This window comes from Pelodiscus sinensis, chromosome 32, assembly GCF_052426305.1.
Source record: "Pelodiscus sinensis isolate ZL-2025 chromosome 32, ASM5242630v1, whole genome shotgun sequence".
Lineage (NCBI taxonomy): Eukaryota > Metazoa > Chordata > Testudines > Trionychidae > Pelodiscus > Pelodiscus sinensis.
In genome coordinates, this window is record NC_143083.1 from 6,828,707 (window position 1) to 6,853,641 (window position 24,935).

A 24,935-nucleotide genomic window follows, 5' to 3' on the forward strand; every position below is an offset into this window, starting at 1 on the left:
CTCCTCCGCCCCCATGTGCCAGGACTCCCAGTGGCGGAGGCTACAGATCTGGGTGAAGAGGGAAGGTTGATCTTCACTGTATGCGGGGGTCCTCTCCAGCACGCTTCCATGAGCTCCATCACAGCCGTCAGGGAGGGAAAGCCATAGTCCTGGTGCTTCGCTTGCAGTTCCCTGTATGTTCTCCTTTTCTGGCTCTCTGCTCACATCTCCAGTAGTGTATTCCTCTGCTCTGTTTGCTCCTTAAACATGTCTTCCCTTGTCCATTTTCGCCTGCAGATTTGTGCAAGCTGGACAGCTGCTGGAGCTGGGGGAGTACATAGCAAGCTCCCTGTTCCCGCTGTAACGAATCTCAGAGAGAGATAGGGAGCTGTTGTGGATAGAAACCTGGGCCTTATGCTGCTAAGCTTTGTGCTGCAATCACACCAGACCACCAGCTGTCTTGGTTATGGGAAGGTGTCCGACCATTGAGGGATGCAATAACTCTTAGTGCAGAACTGCAGCGGGGGTAGCACCTGGGACTGAGCTAAGCTGCTGGCCAACCCGCTAAAAAATGTACTGGCAGAGCCGTGAGGGGCAGGAGACGCATGTAGCCAGTAGCATTAACTGATAACCATCCTCTTATCAATTAATCGTTTAACTGGCTACACCAATATAGGCTGCCCCTGACTTGCGACGCAATCGGTTCCGGGAATAGCATTGTGAGTTGGGGGCGTCATAACTTGAGCCCACATTTACAACCGGCGGCGTACACCATTGTAAATGCGGGGCCGAGGATGTAAGTTGGGGGATTGTGGTCCCTTCCACACTTATGGAAAAGGTTGTAGGTGTGGGGGGGTCATAAATTGGGCCGTCGTAAAGCAGGGGCCTCCTGTACATCCCTAGCCCCCACCCCGCAGGGCTCCCAGATCGGCACTTGGGCTGGCTGCTGGCTCCTAGGCCTGTGTGGGGGTTGGGGCTGCCCCCAGCACCTGGCTCCCAGCCCCTGCTGGAGCAGCCCCAGTACACAGTGGGGCCCCCTGCAGTCCCCATCAATAACTGATTACCCTTTCACATCCTGACTCCCCAGAAACCTTGTGAGAAGGATCTGAGAGTTTCATGGAGGTCTGCAGGGAGGATTCCCACTCCATCTACAGACACGTTTAATGAACTATTTTAGGCCCCTGTGCCGTGTAGGCACAGAGTGCATCACACCCAATTGCCTTAACCCTCTTCTAGCAAGGAAAAAAAATGTGAACTCACCAGATGTACTTTCCCCGGGATCAGTGCCTGACTCTGAAGCTATGTCTACACTTGCGGCTTCTTGCACAAGTAATATGCAAATGAGGCTAAGTGTGGAATATCACCGAGCCTCATTTGCATACCTAATGAGCCATCATTTTTTTTCAGAAGAGGCTCTTGTGCAAGGAGCGTCTACACTGCCCCTTCTTGCGCGAGAAAAACCCTCTTGCGCAATGCTGTTCTTCCTGAAAAGTAATAGGTGTAACGGTATTGTGCAAGAGGGTTTTTCTTGCGCAAGAAGGGGCAGTGTAGACGCTCCTTCTTGCGCAAGAGCCTCTTCTGAAAAAATGGTGGCTCATTAGGTATGCAAATGAGGCTCGGCGTTATTACATGCTTAGCCTCATTTGCATATTACTTGGGCAAGAAGCCGGGAGTGTAGCCATAGCCTGAGATGTCCTGAGAGGAGGAGGATTGTCTGCAAGATTATACAAAGTTTGTGGCTCTCGCCATTCATCAGATGGCTACCCTCCTTCATCTATAACTGTGCTGACCTCCACACTGCTGCCCTGAATGCCTTCAGAGGATTCCGCAGTCTGGTTTAGGAAGATGCTCAGGTTCCCCCCCGCCCCTTGGATCCACATGGTCATAGAAGTGGCACTGATGCATTGGACTGTCCATTTGCCTCTTTTGTCTTGTGGTAGAACTGCCTCAGCTCTTTTATTTTAACATGGCATGGCTGGACATCCCTGAGGTATCCTTTCTCCACCATGCACTTTGTGATCTTCACATAGATTTTGGTTTTTCTCTTGCTGATTCAAAGCTCCGAAAGAATGGGATTCTTCTACCCATGCCTCAGTGAGGTCCAAGATGTCTTCATGCTCCATGTTGGTGCTCTTCTTCGCCTCTGGGAGCTAGAACTCATGGCCAAGTGTGCTCGTAACACTCGCCACATGGGCACTGAAACTCAGACTTTCCTGAGACTTTCTACTGCTCTCCAGGAGACAGACTTAATTGTGTGAACTCACTGTTTAGGTAGAATTTAGCCAAATAAGGTCAAATTTCTAAACTCCTAGTGTAGACCAGGCCTAATCATAGAATACTAGGACTGGAAGGGACCTTGGGAGGTCATGGAGTCCAGTCCCCTGACCCATGGCAGGACCAAATACTGTCCTGACTATCCTTGATAGACATTTATTTAACCTATTCTTAAATATCTCCAGAGATGGGGATTCCACAACCTCCCTGGGCAGTTTATTACAGTGTTTGACTACCCTGACAGTTAGGAAGTTTTTCCTAATGTCCAACCTAAACCTCCCTTGCTGCAGTTTAAGCCCACTGCTTCTTGTTCTATCCTCAGAGGCCAAGATGAACACGTTTTCTTCCTCCTCCTTATGACACCCTTTTAGATACCTGAAAATGGCTATCATGTTCTCCCTCAGTCTTCTCTTTTCTCAACTAAAACCCAGTTCTTTCAGCCTTCCTTCATAGGTCATGTTCTCTAAATCTTGAATCATTCTTGTTGCTCTTCCCTGGACCCTCTCCAATTTCTCCATCTTTCTTGAAATGCGGTGCCCAGAACAGGACACAATACTCCAACTGAGGCCTAACCAGCGCAGAGTGGAGCGGAAGATTGACTTCTTGTGTCTTGCTCACAACACACCTGTTAATGCATCCCAGAATCATGTTTGCTTTTTTTTGCAACAGCATCACACTGCTGACTTATATTCAGCTTGTGGTCCACTATAACCCCTAGATCCCTTTCTGCCATACTTCTTCCTAGACAGTCGCTTCCCATTCTGTATGTGTGAAACTGATTGTTCCTTCCTAAGTGGTGCACTTTGCATTTGTCTTCATTAAACTTTATCCTGTTTACATCTGACCATTTCTTCAATTTGTCGATCATTTTGAATTATGACCCTAACCTCCAGAGCAGTCGCAACCCCTCCCCACTTGTTATCATCTGCAAACTTAATAAGTGTACTTTTTATGCCAATATCTAAATCGTTGATGAAGTTATTGAATAGAGCCGGTCCCAAAGCAGACCTCTGCGGAATCCCACTAGTTATATCTTTCCAGCAGGATTGAGAACCATTAATAACTACTCTCTGAGTACGGTTATCCAGCCAGTTATGCACCCACCTTATAGTAGCCCCATCTAAGTTGTACTTGCCTAGTTTATTGATAAGAATATCATGCAAGACCGTATCAAACACCTTACTAAAGTCTAGGTATACCACATCTACTGCTTCTCACTTATCTACAAGACTCATTATCCTATCATAGAAAGCTATCAGATTGGTTTGACACTATTTGTTCTTTACAAATCCATGCTGTCTGTTCCCTAGCACCTTCCAAGTGTTTACAGATAATTTCCTTAATTACTTGCTCCATTATCTTCCCTGGCACAGAAGTTAAACTAATGGGTCTGTAGTTTGCTGGGTTATTTCCCTTTTTATAAATGGGCACTATATTTGCCCTTTTCCAGTATTCTGGAATCTCTCCTGTCTCCCATGATTTTCCAAAGATGATAGCTAGAGGCTCAGGTACCTCCTCTATCAGCTCCTGGAGTATTTTAGGATGCATTTAATCAGGCCTTGGTGACTTGCAGGCATCTAACTTTTCTAGGTGATTTTTAACTTGTTCTTTTTTTATTTTATCTTCTAAACCTATCACCTTCCCACCAGCATTCACTATACAGGCAGTCCCCGACTTACACGGATCCGACTTATGTCGGATCCGCAGTTACGAACGGGGCTGCCCCAGAGTACACGGACTGCGGGACCTCGCGGTCCTGCTGCCAGTGTACTCTGGGGCTTTCTCTGCGTCTCCCTGGTCTGCAGACCAGGAAGACGCAGAGCAAAGCCACGGAGGGGCTCGGGCAGCGGGGCAGCCCCCTGAATCCCCCCCCCCCCCGGGCTTCCCTGGGCTGCTCCGCTGATGGCTTCCCCAAGGCTTTGCAAAACCGAGGGGGGGGGCTCGGGCAGCGGGGCACCCCAGGCGTGCCTGGGCTGCTCCGCTGCCAGCTTCGCCGAGGCTTTGCAAAGCGGCGGGGGGGCTCGGGCAGCGGGGCACCCCAGGCATGCCTGGGCTGCTCCGCTGCCGGCTTCCCCGCGGCTTTGCAAAGCCACGGGGGGGAGGGGAGGGGCTCGGGCAGCGGGGCACCCCAGGCGCGCCTGGGCTGCTCCGCTGCCAGCTTCGCCGAGGCTTTGCAAAGCGGCGGGGGGGCTCGGGCAGCGGGGCACCCCAGGCGCACCTGGGCTGCTCTGTGCCGGCTTCCCCGAGGCTTTGCAAAGCCGCGGGGGAAGCCGGCAGCAGGACAGCCCAGACGCCCCACGGCTGTCCCGCTGCCGGCGTCCTCAGAGGCTTTGCTCCCCGTCTCCCTGGTCTGCTGGTCTCCAGCAGACCAGGGAGACTGGGAGCAAAGTCGCGGAGGACCCAGGTGGCGGGACCGCGGTGCGTCTCGGTCCGCCGCCCGTGTCTTCCTGGTCTGCTGGGGTGGGGGGGGCGCAGCTAGTACGCCCCCTCTCCCCCAGCAGACTAGGCTTTTCTCTGGACGCCTGTGGCAGAGCAGCTGGGGTGCTGCCGGTTGGTCCCCCAAGCAAGCTATTCCACTGCGTCGGAAAGATAGAAAATATGGAAAAAGACCACCTTGGCTTAACCACGAGATCTTGCATGATCTAAAAATAAAAAAGGAGCCCTATACAAAATGGAAAGTAGGACAAATTACAAAGGATGAATATAGGCAAACAACACAGGAATGCAGGGGCAAGATAGAAAGGCAAAGGCACAAAATGAGCTCAAACTAGCTACGGGAATAAAGGGAAACAAGAAGACTTTTTATAAATACATTAGAAGCAAGAGGAAGACCAAGGACAGGGTAGGCTCACTGGTCAGTAAGGAGAAAGAAACAGTAGCAGGAAACTTGAGAAATGGCAGAGATGCTTAATGACTTCTTTGTTTCGGTCTTCACCAAACAGTCTGAAGGAATGCCTAATACAGGCAGTCCCCGGGTTACGTACAAGATAGGGACTGTAGGTTTGTTCGTAAGTTGAATCTGTATGTAAGTCGGAACTGGCGACCAGATTCAGCCGCTGCTGAAACTGACCGCTAGTTCTGACTTACATACAGAATCAACTTAAGAACCCCAAGTGTCCCCAAGTCAGCTGCTGCTGAAACTGATCAGCAGCTGATTCCAGGAAGCCCGGGGAAGAGCAACTCTGCCTCAGGTTTCCTGTAGTCAGCGCTGGTCAGTTTCAGCAGCGGCTGAATCAGGACGCCTGGGGCAGAGCAGCTGGGGTGCTGCTGGGTTGCTCCAGGAGCGCCGCTCCTCGGCACTACTGGACCGACCCAGCAGCACCCCATCTGCTCTGCCCCAGGTGTCCTGATTCAGCCGCTGCTGAAACTGACCACCAGCGGCTGAATCAGGACGCCTGGGGCAGAGCAGCTGGGGTGCTGCCGGGTTGGTCCAGTAGTGCCCAGAGTGGCGCTGCGGGACCAACCGGCAGTGCCCCAGCTGCTCTGCCCCAGGGTCCACAACAAAAGCCTGGTCTGCTGGGGGGGGCACACTAGCTGCGCCCCCCCCCCCAGCAGACCAGGGACACAGGGAGCAAAGCGGCAGCGGCGGGTGCTTCGCCTCTGAGGCTTTGCTCTGGCGCCGGACCGCTTTGCTCCTGGTGCCCCTGGTTTGCTGGAGACGGTCCCCAGCAGACCAGGGGCACCGGGAGCAGCTTTTCTCGCCCCGGAGCTCGAGGTGGCTGACCGCTGCCTGTGAGCTCCGGGGCGAGAAAGCCCTGTTCGTAAGTGCGGATCCGACATAAGTCGGATCCGCGTACGTCGGGGACTGCCTGTATTGCACTTTGATACTTAATTTTTCTTTTTGCATAGCAGTTGAGTTTCATACCTTAGAAAATGAGTGGGGAGGGCAATGTGACCTTAACTAATGATGGTATATAAACAAACATCTGTAGAATTACATATGGACTTGAAAAATAAACCGTTGCCCTGAAATCTGATTTTATTTTCTAGTCATAATAAGACTTTTAAGAAGTGTTTTATTATTACAGATGCAAGTCTTTGACATGGTGTCTTAATAAGAAAAGACTACTCTGCTGCGAAAATGAATTCTCTAATAGTCTACTAAAGTTGAGAAAAGAGAAATGTAATTAGATGATACTTCTAGCAAGCTCATGTGACATAATGCTGTATTGACCTGGATACTGCTTTTTGAAGTTACATTGAACTGTACATTCTGGTTCTGCTGTAGCGACTGTACTGAAAGGGTTGTTATTTATTGAAACGAATGTCTGCTGGTTTAGGAGTAGGTCTGTTATCAACAAGACATTTGTGAATGTTTTTAAGAATGCCATGGTCATTCAGAATTCACATCCTATCTAATCAATTAACAAAATGGAATAGGTGCCTTCTTATGGAAAATTAAAGGGAAAAAAGTGTTAACTTGGTTTTTACTGGAAATCTTAATGAATGTAGATTCTTTTCCCCCCCAGGTATTGACTTTAAGATTAGAACCATAGAGCTAGATGGCAAGAGAATTAAACTGCAGATATGGTAAGCATTTTCTTTTAAAGCTATATGACTTAAGGTCAGATGTTTTGACATGAACTAATACCTCCTAATGTCTTCACCGTTAACATTTTGAGTGGTGATACTGACATAGGGTTTTTGCCCTAATTCTACTTGTTGAGATCATAGTATCTGAGTTTATTTAAGATGGAGTTTATGGAAAATAGATCCTGCCAAACTAACTTGATATCTTTTTTCGGAGATTACAAGTTTTGTAGATAATGGTAATAAATTGCTGTCATATATCTAGACTTCTGTGAGCCATTTGAATTGGTACTACATGAGATTTTGATTTAAAAAAATTAAGAAAAATATAAAATTGACATGGCATCCATTAAATGGATTAAATGCTGGTTAATTGATGTAAATGGGGGAAATGGTCAAGAGAGAGTGTTTCCACGAGAAACAGTGGAGTCTTGTATGGATAACACAAGAACTAGGGGTCAGCAAATGAAATTAATAGATAAGGGGCTTAAAACAAAAGGAAGTACTACTTCACACAATGCACAGTCAATCTGCGGAACTGTTTGTCAGAGGATGTTGTAAAGGCCAGGAAGAACAGGGCTCAATAAAGAACTGGATAAGTTTATATGGAGACTAGGTCCATCAATGGCTGTTAGCCACCGTTCTCTTAAGTGTCCGTAGCCTCTGTTTGCCAGAATCCAGGAATAGAAAACAGAGGACAGATCGCTTACCTGTTGAGTTCATTCCCTCTGAAGCACCTGGCATAGGTCCCTGTTAAGACAGGGTGCTGGGTTAGATGGACTATTAACCTGACCCAGCATGGCCATTCTCAGGGCTCGACAAACCACTGAATCTACTCGCCTATGGCGAGTACGTTTCAGCCGGTTGCTCCATGCACCCCATTCACCGGCACTTCGTGCATGCGCAGTGCTGATCTGGCACAGTTCTTGCCAGGGTTTGTCAAGTCCTGGCCATTCTTATGGCTCAATTCTTAGCCCTATCCTATTTAACGTTCTTATCAGTGATCTGAGGAAAACATAAACACTGAAAGATTGTTGATGACAAATAATAGGAGTGTGATAAATAACAATTCAGAGACACTTGGTAAACTGCATGCAGGCAAATAATAGTATTTTAATATGGCTACATATAAATATAGATATCTAGGAATAAAAAATGCATACCAGACTCTCTAGGGACGCATAGACTGAAAAAGGTTTGGAAATTGTGGTGAATAACTACAGGCTTTCAGTGTGATGCTGTGGCCAAAAGATCTAATACCTAATCCCGTCTTGAAATGTATATGTAAAAAATCATAGAGTTGGAAGGACTACAAGGCTCATCTAGTCCAACCCCCTTTCCAAGCTTGATGCAGGATTTCTTAGGTCTAAACCATCCGAGACAGATGGCTATCCAGCCTCCTTTGGAAAAGTTTCCTGAGACAATTTGTTGCATTGTCTTACTGGCCTTAACAGTTAGGAAGTTTTTCTTGTAATTTGATCTAAATCTGCTGTGATTTGAACCCATTGCCTCTGGAGAAAAGATAGCAACTTTTCTCCATCTTTTTATGGCAGCCTTTCAAGTACCTGAAGATCATGCAGATTCCCCCCCTTAATCTCGTCTTTTGCAAACTAAACATTTCAGTCTTTGCTCATATGCCTTGCATTCCATCTCTTTAATCATCTTTGGTGCTTGCCTCTGGATCCTTTCTATTTTTTCCGCCTCCTTTCAAATACATTGGTGACCAAAATTGGACACAATACTCCAGCTGAGGTTTAATCAACACTAAGTAAAATGGTACTATTGCATCATATGACTTGTATGCTATTCTGCTGCTATTGCAACCTAAAGTTGCATTTGCTTTTTCTGCAACAACATACATTTCTGGCTCACATTGAGATTGTGATCTGCCATGGCTTTCAGATCCTTTTCAGCCATGCTAGTTTCCCCAATTCCATATTTGTGCTTATATTTTTTCTTAAGGATCAATGGACAGTCTCAGTATTTGGAGCTTTATCTTCTATAGGCACAAGTTATTCCCCCATTCCATCCCAATTTTTCATACTTGCTGTTTGGTCACTCTTCTGTCTCAAGGAGATCTATTTAGCTTGCGAGAAGGTTAATGGGTGAGTTGATTAATCTGTCTACTTGAGGAGCTAACATTGGGCTCTTCACTACTGCAAAAGAAGGTATAAACAAGCCGATGCCTGGAAGTTGAAGCTAGACGAATGGAAATAAGCTGTAAGTTTTTAACAGAGTAATTAACCATTGGCACAATTTACCACAAAGGTTGCGATGGAGTCTCCATCATTGTTTTAAACTCAAGGTTGGATATTTTTCCGAAAGATCTGCTTTAGAAATTATTTTGAGGAAGTTCCTTGGCCTGTGATATTCAGGAGGTTGGACTGTATTAGGGTTTTTCAAACTTCATTGCACCATGGTTCCCTTTCTGACAACAAAAATTACTACATGTTGCTGGGCAGAAGGAGGACTAAAGTCTGAACCCATCCAAGCCCTGCCATTCCTGGTGGGGAAGCCAGAGCCAAAGCTTGAGTCCCACTGCCATGAGTGGATGGCCTGTAATCTGAGCCCCACTTTGGCCCTGGGCAGTGTAATCCAGTCCTGGTGACCCCATTAATCTGCTTTTGAATCCATTCTTTTGAGAACTGTGGCACTAGATCATAATAGTTCCTTCTGGCTTTGCAGTCTATGAAAATAAAGCTGTAGATTTGTTGGTTTTTAAAAAGTCACTGTAAAACTTAATGGAATTCTCTCTAATGACCTTAATTTCAGAATGTATTCAAGTAGTTTGCATGCACTAATTGGATGTGCTTAATTATTTTAGGGACACAGCTGGGCAGGAACGGTTTAGAACAATCACAACTGCATATTACAGAGGAGCAATGGTAGGCATGATGTAACTGAAATTTTTTAGTTTTAAATCTGTTTATAATGTTCTGCAGAAAGTGAAACCATTCCAGTTTTACTGTGAAGCATAATCATTTCTAAACTCTAATGAACTTCAGAACTTGAACTCCGCTTGGCAAGATATTTGGTAAGACCTGTGCTCCCATCTCTAAGTTCAAATTACACTGCAGCAGCAACAGCTGTTGTGGGAGTCCAGTATGACTTGCTAATTTAAAAAAAAAAAATGCATGTGCATGTTGGAGGCAGATAAACAAATAACATGTGTGGTTTGCTAAGACATAGGTTACAGTATATCTCAAAGATTCTGGTATTCTACAGATATGCAATACATTTAATCCAAGTTAAATACTGGTTGTGCCTCCCTTAACTGGGACTCTTTGGTCCGGCAATATCCATGGTCCAGTGCAACCATGAATATTCCTGGACAGCAGAGCCCAGTAACAGGGAGGAGTGCAATATCGGGGGTTGACTCACCCCCCGGTGGGGTAAGACACATGGCATGGCTGGCAGTTGTGGTCCCAGCGGTGGCTCTGGAGCTCCAGGCCCAAACCCAGCCGTGGAGCCAAGAGGCTGCAGAGCTCCGGCCCTGGCAGCCGTGGAGCTGGCAGCAGTTAGAAAGCCCCAGGAGACTGGGGCAGCAGTGGGGCCAGGCTGGAGCCCTAGTTCGGGGGGCAGCATGGGCCATGAGGAAAGGGACCTCCTCTAATCCGGAAAATCGGGTGCTGGGCAAGGGAGGTCCAACCTGTAGTTAAAAAACTGTTTGGCTTTTTGATTCCTTTCAGCAGTTGCTTCCATGTGCAAGTGGCTTCATATTATAAGTTGATGTGGAGTTTGGGAGTTTTAATGATTTTTTTTTTTAATGTAAGCCTTTCAGAATTTTTTTTTCTTCTTGCTTGGCATCTCTGTAATGATTATAGAATCAGTTGTCAGATAAAATTAAGTTGTCTTTGTTTTTTGTTTGTTTGTTAATCTTTAGGGCATAATGTTGGTATATGACATAACCAATGAGAAATCTTTCGAAAACATTCGGAATTGGGTCAGGAATATTGAAGAGGTAATTTCCCATTTTATTTACAAAAATCTTGAGTATTAAAAATACTATCCTGATGCAAATAATGAAAATCAAAATGGTATAGAACTGTTATATTTGCCACTAAGTTGTGTGAAATTTTTTTTAATGTGGATTGGAGATGCATTGTTCGTTTGAAGCTCCAGACTGGTAATATCTTCGGAAATTTATTAATCAGTAGCAATTCAGTATGCCCAAATGTAAGAGCAGACTTCACGAACTGTAGTCTTTTCTGGCGACAGAGGCATGTAGATTAGGCTACCCGGCATAGGAAAATGAAGCGGCGATATAAATAATCGCCATTTCATTTACATTTAAATGGCTGCCGTGCTGTGCCGATCAACTGTTTGTCGGCTCAGCGCGCTAGTCTGGACACTCCGCGGTCAACATCAAAGGCATTAAGTGACACCCTTTGTGAGCATTAAGTGACACCAATAAATTGCAGGTACAAGATATTGTCCAATTTGGAGTCTTAACTCCCTGGAAAGTGTTCGGCATGAAAGCTGCCAATGCTTTAACAGTTACTTAATCTTGTAGGTGACTCTCTGCATATATTGAACAATTGTAGAGGTAACTCAGTGCTTAGTGTTCAGAGGTTATTTGTTCTTACAATGTGCAGTCATGACGCTTTTCTCTGGAATCACCACCAAGGTTCCCACTAAGCTGTGTGGCTGTACAGCCACCTGGTAAGCATGACGCAGGGACTCAAGGAGCTGTCGTGGCAGCCCTACTGGGGTCGGATTAAGAAAGGGCCTTTAGAGGCACAGAGCCCTTAGCCTAGGGGCCCTGAGCAGCAACTCATAAAGTCCCTGTGTTCTGGGACAGGCCTTCCTGAAGCTGCGTCTGAGTGCCAGGAAGCTCTGTCTCCACAGCTCTCATTGGCCAGGGATCACAGCCAGTGGGTGCTGCAGGAGGCAGTGGCTACAGGTGAGCACAGGGCAACATAGTGCCACCTCTTCCCCTCCACCACTAAATAAGAGCTGCCCCAGCCCCAAGCTTGCTCCAGCATCCTAACTTCCTCCAAGACCCCACGGCCCAACCCTGAGTCTTCTCCTACACCCTAATTGCTATCCAGATACCACACTCCAGCCCCAACCTCCTCCCCTGAGCCCCTTCCCACACTCTGAACCCCTCAGCTCCACCCAACAGATTGTCCATATGCAAAATGAATTTTGTTATGTGCACCAATATGGAGGTTATGTGTTGCACATCATCACCATATTGGTGTATATAACACAATTTGTTTTACATGGGAACATAACATATTAGAGGAGATACTGATCTCTACAAACTGGAAGATAACACAATCTTAGGTCTCTGTCTATAAACTTTGTTGATATTAAAAAAAACAATGAAGGGTAGAGAGAAGTTGAGAGAGAAACTTGAATGTGTATTTTATAATGGAAAGTAAAGTACTGTAGAACATGTTCAGCTCCGTTACCACATTACTTTGTCCTACAAGTAGTATTGAACTTCTCTTCTCTTGACTCCCATTGTCATAACAAAGCGAAGTTTCTGTGTCAACTGAACTGCATCCTTTATATTTTTACTCCACTCTGAGCATGCCTAGCAAGGATGAGGTGGTAGGGCCTCTTGTTTAACCCCTGCATTGCCGATGTAGGGTTGATTGTATCCCATCACAGGTATACAAGACAAGATACAGAAAGCACCATAATTATCTGAGATAAGTGTGAAGCAACAGTGTGGATAACTTTCTGTAAGGTTAATAGACAACTGAAAGTTAATACAGCCTCTCTCCGACTTACGAACCAGTTACGGACCAAGTAAATGGTCGTAACTCGGTTTCTTCATAAGTCAGACCCCATTGAGTTACATATGACCGCTGTTTGTAAGCGTGGATTACGTTCGTAACTCGGGGTCCGCCATTTACGACCGTTTCGGTCGTAAGTCGACCGTTTACAACTCGGGGACCGACCGGCTATATTTTCTAAGTAAAAGACCAGTTTCCTTTTTTTGTGGGTCACTTGGCATCTGAGGGGCAGTGAAACTTTTGCTGTTCATCAAATAGATTATACACTAATAAGCATTGCGGTTCTGAATGGTAGCATTGGATTTTATGGTATGGTAAACTATTTTTCCTGTAATTAATGAAAATTCACTGCCTTGGTTGCACTATAGCTTTGGGAGAATGGGCGAAAGAGAAGAGTGTGAGGTAAGTTGTATGTTCCTGGCATGCAGTCAGAACTCAGTGCATAGTATAATCCCTTGTAAGAGATAATATTAGAAGTAAACTTAGCAAGCATGAAGCCAACAAATGTTCTGCAAAGAATTTATCTTAACTTTGTGCCCGTTTCCATCTTAGCATGCATCCCCAGATGTTGAAAAGATGATTCTTGGAAACAAATGTGATGTGAATGACAAAAGACAAGTTTCAAGAGAGCAAGGAGAGAAGGTGAGTCTCAGAACCTGCCCCCACTCCACTCTTTGCATAGACACTGGTCTGTTCTGATTGAATCCCATGTTCTTCTAAGCCCCTTTGGTCTGGGCAATGTAATTATGGAGGAGGGGCCCCCACCGCCCATAAAACCTCTGTGTTCTAGGCCAGCCCTTCCTGGTGGTGGCGGGGGGAGTGGCTCTGCAAACTGCCATTCCTCTACCCCTCCTCCCCCTAAGCCACATCAGAGACAGCTTTCCCATGTGCCCAATGCTCTCATAGATTCATAGACTTTAAGGTCAGAAGGGACCATTATGATCATCTAGTCTGACCACCTGCACAGTGCAGGCCACAGAATCTCAACCACCCCTCTTAGAATAATCCTCTCACCTATATCTCCGATATTGAAGCCTTCAAATACTTTGAAGGTCCCAAGATGCAGAGAGTCCTCCAGCTGTGATCTGTGCCCCATGCTACAGAGGAAGGCGAAAAACCTCCAGGGTCTCTGCCAATCTACCCTGGAGGAAAATTCCTTCCCGACCCCAAATATGGCGATCAGCTAAACCCTGAGCATGTGGGCAAGACTCACCAGCCAGACCCAGAAATTCTCTATAGTAACTCCTATCATCCCTCCATTGACATATTTCCCACTGAAAATGAACGGTCAATTAGTTACCAAGATCATATTCTCTCATCAACCCATCTCCTTATCATAGAATCATAGAACTGGAAGAGATCTCAGAAGGTCATCAAGTCCAGCCCCCTGCTCTAGGCAGGACCAATCCCATCTAAATCAACCCGGCCAGGGCTTTGTCAAGCCGAGACTTAAACACCTCTAGGGATGGAGACTCCACTACTTCCCTAGGTAACCCATTCCAATGCTTCACCACCCTCCTAGTGAAATAGTTTTTCCTAATATCCAACCTGGACCTCTCCCACCACAACTTGAGACCATTGCTCCTTGTTCTGCCATCTGTCACTACTGAGAACAGCCTCTCTCCATCCTCTTTGGAACCTCCCTTCAGGAAGTTGAAGGCTGCTATCAAATCCCCCCTCACTCTTCACTTCTGCAGACTAAACAGACCCAACTCCCTCAGCCTCTCCTCATAAGTCATAAGCTCCAGCCCCCTAATCATTTTGGTTGCCCTCCGCTGGACCCTCTCCAATGCGTCCGCATCTTTTTTGTAGTGGGAGGCCCAGAACTGGATACGATACTCCATATGTGGCCTTACCAACGCCGAATAAAGGGGAATAATGACATCTCTTGATCTGCTGGCAATGCTCCTCTTAATGCAACCTAATATGCCATTAGCCTTCTTGGCTACAAGGGCACACTGTTGACTCATATCCAGCTTCTCATCCACTGTAACCCCCAGGTCCTTTTCTGCAGAACTACTACTTAACTGGTTGGTCCCCAGCTTGTAACTATGCTTGGGATTCTTCCGTCCCAAGTGCAGGACTCTGCACCTGTCCTTGTTGAACCTCATCAGATTTCTTGCAGCCCAATCCTCCAATTTGTCTAAGTCACTCTGGATCCTATCTCTGCCCTCCAGCGTATCTACCTCTCCCCCTAGCTTAGTGTCATCCGCAAACTTGCTGAGCGTGCACTCCATCCCCTCATCCAGGTCATTAATAAAGATATTGAACAAAACCGGTCCTAGAACCGAACCTTGGGGTACTCCACTAGAAACTGACCGCCATCCTGACATCGAGCCGTTGATCACTACCCGCTGGGCCCGGCCTTCTAGTCATCTTTCTATCCATCTTACCTTCCATTTATCCAATCCACATTCCTTAACTTGCTGGCAAGGATACTGTGGGAGACGGTATCAAAAGCCTTGCTAAAGTCAAGGTATATCACATCCACTGACTTTCCCATGTCCACCAAGCCAGTTACCTCATCATAGAAGCTAATCAGATTGGTCAGGCATGACTTGCCCTTTGTGAATCCACGCTGACTATTCCTAATCACTTTCCTCTCATCCAAGTGTCTCAAAATGGATTCCTTCCTTGCCTGGAGGCTCTGCCTCCACAGCTCTCATTGCTCCTGGAACAATTGTTTCCCAGACCATCTAGCTAGCTTGGAATATCTTCTGATGCAGTTATATATCCAGCAATTGGGGTGTGTCTAGACTACATGGCTCCATCGATGGAGCCATGTAGATGAGGTTACTCGGCAAAGGGAAATGAAGCAGCGATTTAAATAATCGCCGCTTCATTTGCATCAAAATGGCCGCTGCGCTGTGCCAATCAGCCATTTGTCGGCCACAGAACCCTTCGTCTGCAGATCCCCATCTAGACTGCCGCTCTGTGCCAACAAACGGCTGATCGGCACAGCGCAGCGGCCATTTTGATGCAAATGAAGTGGCAATTATTTAAATCACCGCTTCATTTCCCTTTGCCAAGTAAACTCATCTACATGGCTCGGTCGATGGAGCCAGGTAGTCTAGACACACCTTTACAGTCTACACCTACCCTCAATCCCTCTTGTTGGCCATGAAGTTCCTCTGATGAAGTTCCAAATTCAATTGACCTGTTTATTAAAAAAAAACAACCCGTTGTTCCAATAGGAGAGAGGCATTCAGTATTGCTGGTCTTTGATTGTGCTGTCATAGTCTGTCTGCTACATGTTCAGACATGACATGAACACTCTGATCCACTGTTTACAATGCTTAAATGACATTCACAAAACCGAGGTCATAATTTGACACAGACATATCCCCCCAGACTGTCACAGTGAGAACTACATTGTATTATGTATCATTGACCTCTATCACATGAGTTAAAATTTTAACAATTCTGGAATACTTCCGGAAACTTATCAGTTGATGTGTGTTTCACAGGGAGGTTCACCAGATGGGAGAGAAACTCTTCATATTTTAACTGTTTCCCATAACCGATAAGCTCCAGCTTATTCGTTAACCGGTTAAACTCTTACAGCACTATTTAAAAATGTTGTGTTATAATGTAGGAACATACCACAAATTCTCTTCCCTTTTGAAATCCTCTCCTCTTCTTCCCCTTCTGCCCCCCCCCCCCCCCCCCGCATGCATACACATGCCATTTTTCAACTATATGAAAGAGGAGAGAGCATCCTATATAATGAAGCCTTAGTCCCCAACTGTTGGGAGAAGAGACTTTAAGTGGGGGTAACAAGCTTTTTTTAGAAAAAGGAAGAAAATGTACATGATTTGGAAGTCCTGCTTTTGCTTGAAGGCCAGTGGAATGGGGCACAATGACACCTAAAGCTGGAAGAGGCAGACCTGCTCATTCCTAATGAAAAACAGTAGAGATCTGTAAAGGTACAGGGATCCACCCGAGCAAAACTGCTTGCAGGCACTTAGATTCCTACAAATAGTAAAACTTCATGCTCATCTTTCTTGTTCTTTTTGTTATGTAGTTTCTTCTCACTTGTTTCTTATCTGATGGGTTCCCCCAGGGGTGCCACCTTGAACTGAGCCCCTCTGGCCCCAGACTTGGCTCCTTCTCACACTGTACTGCTGTGACAAGCTGCAAAGCACTCTAGCCTGCACTTTCCCCTGCATACATACAGGTAGGGGGACACCTTGCTGCAGTTACATGCAGGCTCTCTGACTAGTTCCTGCATAGGAATGCTATAACTAGAACGCCCAGTTCCTCAGGAGTGCACTTCCTCTAGAGTGTAAACCCCAAATTACGCTGTCTTGTCCTGTGCAGCGTAATCTCCTAAAAGTCTCACACAGACCCTGCCAACATGGAGAGGAATATGCAACAGCCTGTTATGATTCCCACGCACTTTTCTCCAACTCATTAGTTTAGAGAAAGCAAAAAAAAGTTTATTAACCACAAAGGTAGATTTAAGTCATTATGAGTGATAACAAATTGATCAAAGCAAATTATCTAGCAAATAAATGCAAACTAAGCTTAATGTACTAAATAAATCAGTAAGAATAGGCAGATTCTCGCCGTAAAATGAGAGAGCAGACTGCGGAGTCTTAAGGGGCAAGCTGCACTTACTTCACTGCTTGGAATCCTCAGGTCTGTCATAAACAGGTTTGAAATCCCTTTAGCCTGGGTACAGTACAACCCCCGATTCAATCATTGTTCTGTCGTCGTTTCCAGGACTCCTTTTGGGTTAGCAGTGAAGAATCATGCCACTCCCTGCCTTGTACAGCTTTCACGTATGGTGGGAAACTTTGTTTCAAAGCTTGGTTCCCAGACCAGTTTGTGGGAAAACACGGATATCCCAAGATGGAATCCAACACCAAGTGACCTGATCATATACCCCTTTAGAGGCATAGCGACCCTCACTTGCAGGCTGTTTGAAGTGTAAAAGGGAGGCTTACCAGGTGGGAAATAAGTTTCTCCTAAGGCCTGTTTTTCCTAATTGCCCATTACCCTGACTTGGTGCTTCCCCCTCCCACTTATCTATACTGAAAGCATCTTGTCTGGTGGCTGGTACCAAGGTGCAGCTGCATTTGAAATGCAGATACATAATCAATATTCATAACTTCATGTACAAAAATGGAACATGCATACAAGTAGGATGATCATATTCAGCAAATCACAACTTTTTCAGTGACCCCTCACATGCACCATATAATAATATCACTGTCTAAAATATGGGATGCAGTGTCTCACTCACTGTCTGTGTAGGTATCTTGTTGGGATTATTGAGTGCTGTGCAAAAATATGCAAATTTTACCTTCAATACAATCTTTTAATTTTCTTTTTAAATAAGACTTCAAGTTAAATCAGTGTAATGTAACTAGCATTTTAATAAAGCCCAGTTTGGTTAAAGAGAAATATTTGTAACTTTTAAAAGATGCTGTGGTATCTGAATTTCAATTTAATACTGTCACTTTGCCAAACTCACTAATCAGTTCTATGGCAGGTCCCGCACAATGAGAATCAATTTTTATTCAGGGCTCTGCCTATAGCCACCTGTGTGATATAATTAATCCTTTATTTTTTGTTCAGCTAGCTATTGGTTTTGGAATTAAATTCATGGAGACCAGTGCAAAAGCAAATATTAACATAGAGAATGTGAGTACCAAAATCTCTCTTTCTCATAATGCAGATGATTTTATTTAAATCACAGTTATTTGCAGTGGGTTTTTAGCTAACTTGGACTGTCTCATCGAAGTGTCTTTGCAAAGGGCACGTTTCTCTATAAAAGTTGTTTAAAATTTTGTATGATCTTATATGGATTTACTGAGTCTCTGCTTATTAAGATGTCTTCTGTCCATCTTGATGAATGGTTTGGTATGAAGCTGTATGAGAGTGAGAGAGAAAGATATCTCACTTTGTCCTTCAAGGATCAGGTGGTGTCTCTTTGTCCTGCTGCAGATTCCTTGGCTGCTGATCGATTGCCTTGAGGTAGTGGCCAACATGAGCTTATATACCTTTCCATGTAGTAATCTGCACTTCAGCTTGTATTAGTTTTCAGTGTTTCTTACACATCAGGTCAATCTGTTATCTAGATCAGTGGGTCCATGTGAGTGATTCTGGTGAGTGAGAGACTGTCTGAACTTGAGTCCTTTTTTAAGCTGTTAAAGGTTTCCGAGTGGTAGGTCACACCTCCTAGCTGAAAATTTAGCATTAATTGGTACCACTTCTTTTTCAATTAAAAAAAGCAGCTTTTTTTTTTTTTTCAATGAACTTGCATATGTGAAGGTAGCTAATAAAACACAAGTTTTAAATATGCTTTACTTTAGGCATTTTTCACTCTTGCAAGAGATATCAAAGCAAAAATGGACAAGAAATTGGTGAGTAACTTTCACTGATTGTTGTGGGATTTAAAAAATAGTATTAAGTTGACTAGAATATGCGTTGTTTGCAGGCTGTTCCACTTAGACACATTGGTGATGACAAATGTTCTCTTCATTTTCTAATCAACTCCCTGGGTGCCGTTTGTATACAGAGGACTAATTCCCATAGCTGAAATCATAATTGAGAGTTTTTAAATAGAAATGTTCTGAAGTCATTGACAACTCCTGCATTGTTCTACTGAAATCTTGGTGGGAATTAAACTGATGAATGAAATTCCTCACTCTTGCATAAGGTTGGTCTGTAGCAGATCCTGTGTACTCCAGACTATTAAGATTTTCTAGTTTATGGGACTAGTTTCTGGGATTTTTATCACTAACTCATGTTTCACCTGGTTTATTTCTAAAAATTTCTTTTTGCAACTGATGAGACTGCTGGGGTATTTTTGGTCTTATTTATTAAACAAACTTAATGAAGAAGCATTGTGCAATCTCTATTGAAACAAATTCTTATATAGGCTTTTGATAACAACCGTGATGCGACATACAGAATTGTGTGCAGATATAACTGTCATATTTAGGTCTTGATAATGACTCCGATATTTTAATGAGACTAACATAAAAGTTGTGGATACTTTCATCTCAGGCATTTGAATCCAGTACAAGTATAAAGAATATGCACAGCTCACAATTGAGCCCCATTTATCAGAATTCACTTTTTATTGATTGTTTTTGGGGGGGGGGGAGATGGTGATGGTGTGGGGTTTTTTTGAGGGGGGGGAAGGAGTTGGAGGTGAAGGGGTTGGCCTGCTATAGACATTGACCCAAACTCATTGAAGCCAATTGAAAAATTCCTGATGACCTTGGTGGTTTTTGAATCCAGCTCAAAAGTAAAGTAATCTTGCAGTCAATTTAGCTTTTTATATGTATATTTTTAAAAATTCTTTGCATCTTTAGGAGGGCAATAGCCCACAAGGCAGCAACCAGGGAGTCAAAATCACACCAGACCAACAAAAGAAAAGCAGCTTTTTCCGATGTGTTCTTCTGTGAGGGACACTGCCTTATTCTGAGCATTTGCTCAATCGAACTGGACTGTGCCTGTCCTGAGTGAGACTTCCTCTATCTGTGGATTTAACACTTTCAATATGTTGTCACGCTGTGGCCACACCAGAATAAGATTGAGAAACTTATTTTAATAACTGTCAGACTCTTCAGTTTTGGAGATGAAAAAAGTTTAATATTTTTCTGTCATACCTTCTACTTGGCATATGTGTTGTTTAGGGAAGGGATACAGATCGGAAGTGACCTGCAATAGCACCTTTCCTGACCAGCTTTGCTCTCTGGGATGGGGTTTATATCTGTAATGTGTCTAAAGTAGAAAAATTAAGTTATGGTCAAAATAACTCTAAATGACTTTACACTGAAATGCAAACATTAATAAACTAATGGTATCTGTACATAATACACATGCACATAAATGTCTATTGATACATCTAGCACAATCACTTCAAAACAACAAAAATAGACTTGTTTAAACAAGAGTTACTTGTAGCTTTCAAATGGGTAGAAGCTTTCTGCTTATCTGTCCTTTGGCTATCACGGGGAAAAAAAAAATCTCTTGTCTGCACATCACTAGTTCAGTTCCAGCATTCTAGACACCAGTTAAAATGAATTGAAACACAATGCCTCATCAGAAATTAAATATCTATTTTTATAGAGAACCAAAGTGTGCTGTAAATATGATACATTCTTGGAGTTTTGGAGGGAGAAACTTTATTTTTCCCATGTGAGGGATGACCATGCATAATATATTTGTGGATTATCTAGGCATCTTTTAAATTGAGAAATTTATTTTATATTCTTGTGCAAATGATCTGTTGTAGGCTCTGGTTCAAATATATAGACTACTTTATTCAAAAGTCATGATATAGCTGAATAGCACATGGGTCCCATAGATTGTTTTTAATTTCATAGCATAAATTTTCATGTCTTAGGGGCTATTTCTAACTTGTGAAAACAAATGTATTGCATTGCTCCTTTATGAAATTGTACACTCCATATGTTGCCACTTTCTGAAGACTGGCTTTCTTTTTTGACTGAGATTTCTCTTGCTCTTGTGCCATGATTGCTTAGATTTAAGTAGCAGTGAACTGTTTCAACTATTTATGGCAATGCAAATAATGCGGTACAGGAAACTTGTGGTGACCCTTAAAGAAAATATTCTTCTATGTATGTACACTTGATACACACAGACACAACATACTCCAATATATAAAATTTAACAGCCAAGCAATTTTAAGATCTTTTAATGCAGCTTTCACTTTACAGGTTGTAAAACTGATTTTAGTTAGTTAGATTTGAAAAGAAGCCAACAAGTGTATGCTATTTAGAAGCTGCTCTTTCCGTCAGGTAACTGGCATAATGTTAAAAGAGCATATTTGAAGAGAATGAACATATCGGCAATGTCCTACAACTCACTGGAATTGTAACATGTTTTGTTTACATTGACAACTGCACTTAAGGGAAAAATAAATTAAAGCTCATTTTAAAATTAATGAGTCTTTACTCCCGAACTCTGTTTCCTTGAAGTCTGTGTGAATATGTTCCAACCTCTTTTCTTTACAGTAGCTTTCACTAGTGTCAAAGCTTGCATACATTATACAATATTTTAGTAATCAATTCTCCTGCAAGCATGTATGAGCTCAGGCTTTTGGATGGAACTGAATACAAAAAGAAACCAAAACTTCCTTCTCTTGCACTTAGCATGTAACTTTTTAAATGGCTCTTTTTTTGGGGGGGGGGGCTGTACAGTCAGCTACCCTTTATTTAGTGTTGGAATATTAAACTGAGCTAGTTTTGTTCATGAAGCCATCTGCATGTACCATAAATATTCCAACTAGAATCAAGTGAGGATTTTATAATATGAGGACTTGGCAAGCATGCTGAATGGAAGATTTCTCTAGAGTAAAATAATTTAGTTCATGGCTACATACACAAACGAAAAGTCCTTGGTATTTTTCAGTATAGTTAATACAGAAGTATAGGGTAGACAGTCAGTGCTACAATGGTAGGATAAATAAACATTTTTAAAATGTTACAGGAATACATTTAGCCATTGAGAGTGGTTTAAGGGCAAGAATGGTGGAAAATAGTTTGACGGTCGAGACTTGCTCTCACATACATTTAAATGTGTAGTTTCTGTCTTAAAGCAGTGAATGTAGAATGTTCAGCCTCCATCCTTATACCCTGTGGAAGCTGGGTGTTGCAGTCGGTATAATTCTTTGACTCATAGCTGTAAAATAGTGGGCAGTCCAATATGCTGTGCAGTCTGCAATTACATGGCATCCCATGCTAGAGTTATCTGGCTTGATTTGGGAAGGTGAAGGGGAGTATTCACTTTGAAAGAGAAGATGGAGTTGTAATCTTCACTTTTCATTATTCTAGCTCTTAATGTCCTTTATAATGTAAATTAACTTTTGTATATGAATGTCCCTTGCATATGTTGATGCTTGCATCTGTTTACATATCTACCTTAGAATCAAGAGTTTTCTTTATGACGATTCTATTGTACTTAATTAACAATTGATATTTTTGCTCAAACTCAGGAAGTTGCTGTCACCAGTGTACATCTAAGGTGTATAAACGTGACGTAAAAATTAGATCAGTTTAAGCAAGGCTGATATTCTAACATAAGATAGTAAATGTATAATTAATCTATACTGTAGTAGGATTCATGCTTTCCCTTAAGTGCCGCTAAACATTGGCAATGCTACATGCAGCTTGTAATACTTTCACAAGTCTTGGATAAATATAGCATGTCGCTGGATACTTTCACTAGCACTTTCATAATTAAATTGCTGTTCTAGAAAAAACATGTCCAGAAGAAGCACTGTGCAACAACAACAAAAACCTCATTAAGAAACACATTCAACAGCTACTGTTTATGCCAGTTTTTTATCTATGAAGGATAAATCTATATTTGTGATGTGTCCAGTTTTGTAAAAAATTAAAGAACTCATTAGAGACTCAAACATATATTTAACACACTTGCAGCAAAGCTTTAGGTGTAATTAAAATACAGCAGTTACTCTAATTGAGGATTGGCGTAACAGAAATAAACCTTCTTTTTGAAAACAAACTCAAAGACATTCTCTTCCCTGGCTTCATTCAGTGACTATCACGAGATATCGAGGACGGTTGGTGTATTTTCAAATTGGCCCACCCAGATGTCACAGATGTTTTTTCAATACCCTATCTTTCAGTGAGGTTGCTTTTTAACCTTTTGTCACCTAGATGTCCACTAAATGTTTAGCAGCATCAGAGCCAGCACCAGGCTTTTCAGTGTTGGACTTATGAATCCTATGGATTATTTTAATCTCCTTGCAGTTGCTGAGAAACAGTTGGTGTCTTCCTTTAGGTAGGATGATAGTCATCTCACTAACAACTCCTGTTTTCTGTTAGGGTATTCTTCTCTCTTACTTTTTCTGGCTGATGATAGTGCCCAAAAGCCACCATGGTTTGAAGGTTTTCTGTGGGACTTGAAAAAGTGGGTGGCACACTGGAGAAGAGACTGGCAAAGAGCTGCTTGGAATGTGATTTTCATTTCAACTGGACATTTATAGGGAGTTATGAGAACTGACCAAGGCATACGAACGTTTGTAATGATCCCTAGACATTGCAAAGACCCATGCAAATAAATGCTGGTGGGTACATTGCAGTCTGATTACTCCAAGGTGACTTACTCCAGGACTAATTTCTTCAGTTTATATATGTGTGTATGAATTTGGTCGGCTGGTCTCCCAGCTTAGGCTGCCGGAATTATATACACCGAGTAGAATGTCTGTCAGGGATTTAGTGGGACCTTGGTCTCTAACATTCATACCGACTTCTAAAAACACACCTGTAAACATTTGTTTCAAGGTTTTTCAGGATGACCACTGTGACAATGCCTTTCGTAAAATGCACTCATTGAGTTTCATTTTTGTGTATTAAAAGCTGTTATGTTTATGTAGTATTTGTTTTTACTCTATTGTACAGGACCCTGAACACTGAATAAATAAACTTCTTATGAAATGAGCAGAACTCTTTCCTTTGGTTTCTGCTGGTCCTGTTCATCTTTCATGCATACAGCTTCCTAAGTAAAAAATAGGGCATTTTTCACTAGAGAAAAGGGGCAAGAAATTGGGTAAGTTCTGGTTTGGTCTTAACTCTTTTCTTTTAAATTATTTTCCCCCTTAATTTCCAGTTCTTTGTTGGAAAAACATTTCAGAAGAGCGACACAGGATAACTTAGTACAGGCAGTCCCCGGGTTACGTACAAGATAGGGACTGTAGGTTTGTTCTTAAGTTGAATCTGTATGTAAGTCGGAACTGGCATCCAGATTCAGCCACTGCTGAAACTGATCAGTTTCAACAGCGGCTGAATCTGGACACCAGTTCTGACTTACATACAGATTCAACTTAAGAACCCCAGGCATCCCCAAGTCAGTTGCTGCTGAAACTGATCAGCAGCTGATTCCAGGAAGCCCGGGGCAGAGCAACTCTGCCTCGGGCTTCCTGTAGTCAGCCGCTGGTCAGTTTCAGCAGCGGCTAACTTGGGGATGCCTGGGGCAGAGCAGCTGGGGTGCTGCTGGGTTGGTCCAGTAGCGCGGCCGCTCCTCGGCGCTACTGGACCAACCCAGCTGCTCTGCCCCCGGCGTCCTGATTGAGCCACTGCTGAAACTGATCAGCAGCGGCTGAATCAGGACTCCTGGGGCAGAGCAGCTGGGGTGCTGCCGGGTTGGTCCAGTAGCGCCAAGGAGTGGTGCTGCGGGACCAACTGGCAGCGCCCCACCTGCTCTACCACAGGCCCTGGGCTTTGCTCCACGTCTCCCTGGTCTGCTGGCGGGTGGGGCACTAGCTGTGTCCCTCCCCAGCAGACCAGGGAAACATGGAGCAAAGCGGCGGAGGACCCGGGCCGCACCGCAGCGTTTCCAGATCAGCACGGCGGTCCAGCCCGGGTCCTCCGCGGCTTTGCTCAGCGTCTCCCTGGTCTG

The 24,935-nt window shown here is 43.8% G+C and overlaps 2 protein-coding genes across 9 annotated transcripts in view; one reads left to right on the plus strand and one right to left on the minus strand.

Moving 5' to 3' along the window:
• Positions 1 to 24,935, minus strand: part of LOC102456979 (tropomyosin alpha-1 chain) — a 97,500-nt gene that overhangs the window by 12,472 nt on the left and 60,093 nt on the right. The gene's annotated exons all lie outside the window — the stretch shown is intronic.
• The window catches only part of LOC102456567 (ras-related protein Rab-8A), a 64,832-nt gene that overhangs the window by 4,478 nt on the left and 35,419 nt on the right, over positions 1 to 24,935 (plus strand). For 5 of the 6 annotated variants that reach the window (XR_012896724.2, XM_075903109.2, XM_075903110.2 and 2 more), the window contains exons 2-7: positions 6,723 to 6,783; positions 9,608 to 9,668; positions 10,667 to 10,744; positions 13,083 to 13,172; positions 18,114 to 18,179; positions 18,851 to 18,901. Coding sequence is in view for 5 of the 6 variants with exons in the window: in XM_075903109.2 (XP_075759224.1) it covers positions 6,723 to 6,783; positions 9,608 to 9,668; positions 10,667 to 10,744; positions 13,083 to 13,172; positions 18,114 to 18,179; positions 18,851 to 18,901 (407 nt within the window). In the remaining variant the exon portion in view is untranslated. Of the gene's footprint in view, positions 1 to 6,722; positions 6,784 to 9,607; positions 9,669 to 10,666; positions 10,745 to 13,082; positions 13,173 to 18,113; positions 18,180 to 18,850; positions 18,902 to 19,858; positions 21,475 to 24,935 lie in introns of those variants that run through there. The other variant, XM_075903114.1, reaches the window with a different exon arrangement.